Source organism: Cherax quadricarinatus, unplaced genomic scaffold (genome assembly GCF_038502225.1).
Source record: "Cherax quadricarinatus isolate ZL_2023a unplaced genomic scaffold, ASM3850222v1 Contig3807, whole genome shotgun sequence".
NCBI lineage: Eukaryota > Metazoa > Arthropoda > Malacostraca > Decapoda > Parastacidae > Cherax > Cherax quadricarinatus.
In genome coordinates this window covers 27,776-35,780 of record NW_027198833.1, presented here as the reverse complement: position 1 = coordinate 35,780, position 8,005 = coordinate 27,776, and the positions used below count along the sequence as shown (strand labels likewise).

General features: G+C 42.2%; 1 protein-coding gene across 3 annotated transcripts in view; it reads left to right on the top strand.

Moving 5' to 3' along the window:
* The first annotated feature begins 1,888 nt into the window (after window positions 1–1,888).
* LOC128703306 (ankyrin repeat domain-containing protein 40) overlaps window positions 1,889–8,005 on the top strand; it is a 32,147-nt gene continuing 26,030 nt past the window's right edge. For 2 of the 3 annotated variants that reach the window (XM_053797900.2, XM_053797897.2), the window contains exon 1: window positions 2,034–2,241. In XM_053797900.2, the coding sequence (XP_053653875.1) occupies window positions 2,217–2,241 (25 nt within the window). In that variant the 5' untranslated portion in view covers window positions 2,034–2,216. The other variant, XM_053797899.2, reaches the window with a different exon arrangement.

Below are 8,005 nucleotides of genomic sequence, written 5' to 3'. Positions count from 1 at the left end.
GCTAACCAGACTGAGAGTCGAAGATCAAAATGAATTTTTTATGAGAGAGCCACAAAATTTGATTAACACAAGCCTATCCGATGTTATCCTGACGCCAAATGACTTCGAACAGGCGATAAATGACATGCCCATGCACTCTGCCCCAGGGCCAGACTCATGGAACTCTGTGTTCATCAAGAACTGCAAGAAGCCCCTATCACGAGCCTTTTCCATCCTATGGAGAGGGAGCATGGACACGGGGGTCGTCCCTCAGTTACTAAAAACAACAGACATAGCCCCACTCCACAAAGGGGGCAGTAAAGCAACAGCAAAGAACTACAGACCAATAGCACTAACATCCCATATCATAAAAATCTTTGAAAGGGTCCTAAGAAGCAAGATCACCACCCATCTAGAAACCCATCAGTTACACAACCCAGGGCAACATGGGTTTAGAACAGGTCGCTCCTGTCTGTCTCAACTACTGGATCACTACGACAAGGTCCTAAATGCACTAGAAGACAAAAAGAATGCAGATGTAATATATACAGACTTTGCAAAAGCCTTCGACAAGTGTGACCATGGCGTAATAGCGCACAAAATGCGCGCTAAAGGAATAACAGGAAAAGTTGGTCGATGGATCTATAATTTCCTCACTAACAGAACACAGAGAGTAGTCGTCAACAGAGTAAAGTCCGAGGCAGCTACGGTGAAAAGCTCTGTTCCACAAGGCACAGTACTAGCTCCCATCTTGTTCCTCATCCTCATATCCGACATAGACAAGGATGTCAGCCACAGCACCGTGTCTTCCTTTGCAGATGACACCCGAATCTGCATGACAGTGTCTTCCATTGCAGACACTGCAAGGCTCCAGGCGGACATCAACCAAATCTTTCAGTGGGCTGCAGAAAACAATATGAAGTTCAACGATGAGAAATTTCAATTACTCAGATATGGTAAACATGAGGAAATTAAATCTTCATCAGAGTACAAAACAAATTCTGGCCACAAAATAGAGCGAAACACCAACGTCAAAGACCTGGGAGTGATTATGTCGGAGGATCTCACCTTCAAGGACCATAACATTGTATCAATCGCATCTGCTAGAAAAATGACAGGATGGATAATGAGAACCTTCAAAACTAGGGAGGCCAAGCCCATGATGACACTCTTCAGGTCACTTGTTCTATCTAGGCTGGAATATTGCTGCACTCTAACAGCACCTTTCAAGGCAGGTGAAATTGCCGACCTAGAAAATGTACAGAGAACTTTCACGGCGCGCATAACGGAGATAAAACACCTCAATTACTGGGAGCGCTTGAGGTTTCTAAACCTGTATTCCCTGGAACGCAGGAGGGAGAGATACATGATTATATACACCTGGAAAATCCTAGAGGGACTAGTACCGAACTTGCACACGAAAATCACTCACTACGAAAGCAAAAGACTTGGCAGACGATGCACCATCCCCCCAATGAAAAGCAGGGGTGTCACTAGCACGTTAAGAGACCATACAATAAGTGTCAGGGGACCGAGACTGTTCAACTGCCTCCCAGCACACATAAGGGGGATTACCAACAGACCCCTGGCAGTCTTCAAGCTGGCACTGGACAAGCACCTAAAGGCAGTTCCTGATCAGCCGGGCTGTGGCTCGTACGTTGGTTTGCGTGCAGCCAGCAGCAACAGCCTGGTTGATCAGGCGCTGATCCACCAGGAGGCCTGGTCACAGACCGGGCCGCGGGGGCGTTGACCCCCGAAACTCTCTCCAGGTAAACTCCAGGTTGACTGGTAGTTGTAGAAGTGTGCTTGTTGACTGGTAGTTTTAGAAGTGCGCTTGTTGACTGGTAGTTGTAGTAATGTGCTTGTTGACTGGTAGTTGTAGTAATGTGCTTGTTGACTGGTAGTTGTGCGTCACTGGTGGGGTGAACGCGGCCATGGTTGCTACACTCGCGATATTTATCTAAAAAAAAACCACTAAACGCGAGTGATCGGGGGATAATATTGTAGTAGATAACTGTAATATTAACCAGCAAATATTACCCATAAGGTAATACTTTTATTAGTGTTTTTTATTAAGTGTTTCCTCACTAGGACTGTAAACTCAGCACTTGGTTTACCCCTCTAGGGGCTGAGGGGCTTTTGATCCAAGGAATTGAGATACCCCCTTTACTTTGTATGGGGTCTGATTGCCTCCCCTTCCATAGACTACGTGATACCTGCGGGTTTATTGCTTACCCATGATAATTGGAAACGAGTTTACTGGTAATCATTTTTTTTATATTTATAGTCTAAAAGGTATTTTTAAGGCCATATATGTATATATATATAATGTGAAAAAACGTTTGTAGTGTAAGTTTATTTTGGCACAGGTACACTTAAGTACACTTATTACAAATAAGTCACTTTGTCCTTTTTATGTTATCCTGAGTAATTACAAATGTGCTGCTATGTAAGATAATTTATGTAACTGAATTTGTATGTGCATGAACCAACTTATTTACCTAGGCATAGATAATCTTACCTAGGCCTAGATAATCTTATCTAGGCCTAGATAATCTTACCTAGGCCTAGATAATCTTACCTAGGCCTAGATAATCTTACCTAGGCCTAGATAATCTTATCTAGGCCTAGATAATCTTACCTAGGCCTAGATAATCTTACCTAGGCCTAGATAATCTTACCTAGGCCTAGATAATCTTATCTAGGCCTAGATAATCTTACTTAAGCCTAGATAATCTTACCTAGGCCTAGATAATCTTACCTAGGCCTAGATAATCTTACCTAGGCCTAGATAATCTTATCTAGGCCTAGATAATCTTACCTAGGCCTAGATAATCTTAACTTTTATGACCCCAAAAAAGTCATAGCTACTTATTTCCACTGGGGTCCTTAAAAGGTATTTTTTTATTTGCCATATATATAGTTTATGAAGAACATTGGCACTGTAAATGAAGGATATTTATTACCAAGTGAGGTGGACACTACACACGGTATAAAGTAAGTTTCTGTAAGTGTAAGTGTTCATTTTTAGGCACATGTACACATAAGTTCAATTATCATACATAGTTACATGCAGCCAGCAGTGACAGCCTGGTTGATCAGACCATGATCCACCATGAGGCCTGGTCTCAGACCGGGCCGTGGGGACATTGATCCCCGATACCCTCTCCAGGTAAACTCCAGGTGTATAAATCACCTTGGATCACCCAGAAAAGTCAAACACACTGACTTATGTACATTGGGGTCCTGTATCTTATTGCTTGGCTCTAAATAATGATATTACAAGGACTTAATGGAAATAAGTCACTTTGACCTTTTTTTTGGGGGGGGGGTTAGCCTAGTTAATTTACATGTATGTTACTATGTGTGGTAATTTATTTATGTGTACTTGTAGCAAAATAAACTTATTTCTTCCTCACATTATCTTTCATTTATTTTCAGAGTGGTTATCTGTGGTTAAATACTGTGTCTTTATATGTTCCTGTATCTTAGATAAACTTAACCTAATTTATCTGGATGGTACATAATTACAATGTGAGTAACCTTGAACAAGCTCTTTGTTACCTGGTTATATCTAATGGTTATAATGTAGGCAGAATTTTTAAAGGGATGGACCAGTAAGCCAGTGGAAGGCCTTGGTCAGATGACCAGAAGCTCCAGCTGAGGGCCATCATATGACTAAGACCTGCACCAGGAAACACCTGTCCTGTTTCCTGACAGACCTTACCTAACCTGGTTGCTGGTTAGGTTAGGTCTTGTCATAAATCCCATCAAGTGAGGTGCATTGATGCCGATGAAGAGCTCTTGATCCAAGGAATTGAAGCTATTTTCTCCTTGCATCATCCCCAATTACCTCCCATGCCCCAGGTGCTGTACAACCCCTATGGATTTAGTGCTTTCCCATAAATCCAGTAATAATTTCGAATGTTTTTGGTATTTGTAATGTTTTATTAAGTCATTGTAAACTAGTCATGTATGCTGATGCAATCGAGCAGCCAGAATTGTGTGTTCATTGTCTATGAGTGATTTTATCTTATCTGTCATGGTGTTTACTATCTTGTGGGTCCCAGAGGAAATAAAATTTAGATTTGTTGGATTATTCTTAGTTAAATCCATAAGTCACTCTGACTTTTTTGGGTTATCCCAGGTTCTCTACACATATGCTGCTATGTATGATAATCTATGTAACTGTGTTTGTGTATACCTGAATAAACTTACTTACTTACTTACACATCTTGCAACTAGTGGGCCTTAAACCCATGGCAAGTGAATCTTAAAACTCGCAGGCCAGTGTGTTATCCACTAGACCTGGTTGACCTAATAATACCTGGAGTATACCTTGAGGGCATTCTGAGGGTCAATGCCCCTGTGGGGTGTTGACCCTCGGAATGCCCTGATCCACCATGAGACCTGGTCCATGACCAGGTCGATCAGGGCCTGATCAACAGGCTATTACTGCTGGCCACACGCAGACCAACATACGAGCCACAGCCTGGCTGGTCAGGTACTGGTTTTAGGTGTCTGTCCAGTTCCCTTTTGAAAACAGCTAGGGGTCTATTGGTAATCCCCCTTATGCTGGGAGGCAGTTGAACAGTCTTGGGCCCTGGACACCTCTTGTGTTGATTCTTAGCATACTCATGGTGCCATTGCTTTTCATTGAGGGGATGTTGCACCCCTTGCCAAGTCTTTTCTTTTCGTAGGGAGTGTTTTCAGTGTGTAGATTTGGGACTAGTCCCTCAAGGACTTTCTAAGTGTATATTATCATATATGTATCTTTCTCACTTGTTTTCTAAGGAGTACAGGTTGAGGTCTTTCAACCGTTCTCAGTAAATTAGGTGCTTCATGGTACTTATATGTGCAGTAAAAGTTCTCTGTATATTCACCAGGTTTCCAGTTTTGCCTGCCTTGAAAGGGGCTCCCAGTGCCACCAGGCCCCATGGCCTGGTGGCTGTCTGGTGTGGGTTGCATCCTGGGACAAAACTGACCTAATTTGCCCAGAATGTTTTGCATAACAAGAGGCTTTCTAAATAGTAGTACAGTGGACCCTCAGTTAATGATTTTAACCTGTTCCAGAGAGCTTGTCCTTAACCGATTTTATCGTTATCTGATTTAATTTTCCCCTTAAGAAATAATGGAAATCCAGTTAATCCGTTCCAGACACCCAAAGGTATTAAAAAAAATTTTCACATGAAATATACATTTTCCTACACAGAAAACAATGAGACATGAAGAATGAATACAGTAATAATTCATAAAATGACACTTACTTTTATTGAAGACTTATTGATGAGTAATGAGATGGGAGGAGGGGAGATGATGGACGTTTAGTATTGTTTGGAAGGGGAATCCCCTTCCATAAGGACTTTAGGTAGCAAGTCCTTTTCTGGGGTTACTTCCCTTCTTTGTTTTTTAATGCCACTGGGAACAACTTGACAGTCACTGGGCCTCTGTAGCACCAAAAATCTGTTCATAGAGCTCTTATTCTGGCGTGTCTCTAAGATTTCTCTAAAATGGGACACAACATTGTCATTGTAAAAGTCACCAGCACGGCTTGCAACAGCTGTGTCAGGGTGATGTTCATCCATAAAGCCTTGCACCTTTGTCCACATTGTGCAAATGTCCTTAATCGTTGAAGAAGGCAACTTCCTCCATCTCTCTGCCTCCTCCTCTGAAGCAATATCTTTGGTTGTGGTCTGTTGCTGTTGCAGATGCTCTTGCAGCTCATCAGTGGTTAGCTCTTCATTGTCGTTCTCTACCAACTCTTCCACATCTTTGCCACTAACCGCCAACCCCATGGACTTCCCCAATGACACAATACATTCCACAACTGGTATAGGCTTCTCAGGGTTAGCCCCAAACCCTTCAAAATCCCTCTCTTGTACACATTTTGGCCACAATTTTCTCCAAGCAGAGTTCAAAGTCCTGCAAGTCACTCCCTCCCAAGCCTTATCTATAAGGAACTGAGGATACTGAAGTGATCTTTCCAGAACTCTCTTAGGGTCAATTCATTGTCTGAGGTCACTTCAAAGAACTTTTGAAACACTGCTGTGGTGTACAGTTTTTGAAATTTGAAATGACCTGCTGGTTCATGGGCTGGAGGAGAGGAGTGGTGTTAGGAGGCAAAAATTTCACTTTTATGAAACTCTACTCTCCCACAATTTGTTCTTGCAAGTCTGGAGGATGAGCAGGAGCACTGTCTAATACCAGGAGGCACTTGAGGTCCAATTTATTTTCCAGGAGGTATTTTTTCATACTGGGGCCAAACACATGATAGAACCAATCATGGAAAATGTCCCTAGTGACCCATGCCTTACTGTTTGCCCTCCACATCACACACAAACTACGCTTGACGACACTGTTTTTCTTGAACACTCTGGGAGTTTCAGAGTGATACACGAGTAAAGGCTTCACTTTGCAATCCCCATTAGCATTACTACAAAACATGAGAGTTAGCCTGTCTTTCATAGGCTTGTGTCCTGGGAGTGCCTTTTCTGCCTGAGTAATGTAGGTCTTGTTTGGCATTTTCTTCCAAAACAGGCCTGTTTCGTCACAATTGAACACTTATTGGGGTTTTAATTTTTCAGCCTCTATGTACCCCTTGAAGTCCTGCACATATTTTTCAGCTGCTTTTTGGTAACAACTGGCAGCCTCACCATGCCTTATCACACTGTATGCCACTATGATTCTTAAATCTCTCAAATCAACCTTTGCTGGCCTTAAATTCACTAACATCAGCACTAGTTCCAGGCATTTTCTTAATGATATCATCATGCAACTGCCTTACCTTTTCACATATGATTGATTGTGAAACACTATCTCCTGATAATTGTTTGTCAGTGATCCACACCAATAACAGTCTCTCCACATCTTCGAGTACAGTGGTCCCTCAATAATCATCCATAATCCGTTCCTGGAAGTGGGACTATTATTGAACTAGACGATTTTCGAATCAACTTTCCCCATAAGAAATAATGTAAATACAATTAATCTGTTCCTGACACCCAGAAGTATTAAAACAAAAAATTTTTTTACATGAAATATAGATGTAGTACATAAACAATACAATGGCACATGATGAATGAAACATTAACAGAATAACACTTACCTTTATTGGCGATTCTTCTTTGTGTATGGAAGACTGAAGAAAGAGAGAGATTGGATTATTTACTGTTTGGAAGGGAAATCCCCTTCCATCAGCAGCTCAGGTATCAATTGCTTTTCTGGGGTTACTTCTCTATTTCTTAATGCCACTAGGACCAGCTTGAGAGTCACTGGAGTCCTGTCTCACAAAAAAACTGTCCAGAGAGCTCTGTTTCTGGCATCTCTTTAAAACTTCCCTAAAATGGGCCAAGACTCTGTCACTGTACAAGTTGCTGATATGGCTTGCAACATCCTTCTCAGGGTGATGTTTTTCCATAAATCTTTCCATCCTACCCCACATTTCAAAAATCTCCTTAATTTCCGAAGAAGGCACCTTCTTCCATCTCTCTTCCTCCTCCTCTGCAGCAAGATTCTGAGCAGCGATCTGTTGCTCTTCCTGCTGAGGCTCTTGCAGCTCCTCAGTGGTTAGCTCTTCGTTGTGGTCCTCCACCAACTCTTCCACATCCTCCAAACTCACATCCAACCCCATGGAACTCCCCAATGCCACAATAGAGTTCACAACTGACATAGGCTCATCAGGGGCTGCCTCAAACCCTTCAAAATCCCTCTTGTGGACACAATCTGGCCACAGTTTTCTTCAAGCAGAGTTCAAAGTCCTGGAAGTCACTCCCTCCCAAGCCTTACCTATAAGGCTTATGCAATGGTGAATACTGAAGTGTTCTTTCTAAAAATCTCTTAGGATCAAGTGAGTGTCTGAGGTCACATTAAAGCACCTTTCAAACATTGCTTTGGTGTAGAGTTTTTTAAAGTTTGAAATGACTTGCTGGTCCATGGGCTGGAGGAGAGGAGTGGTATTCGGGGGCAAGAACTTTACTGTGATGAACCCAAACTCCTTCAGAATTAGGTCATCCAAGTTTGGAGGATG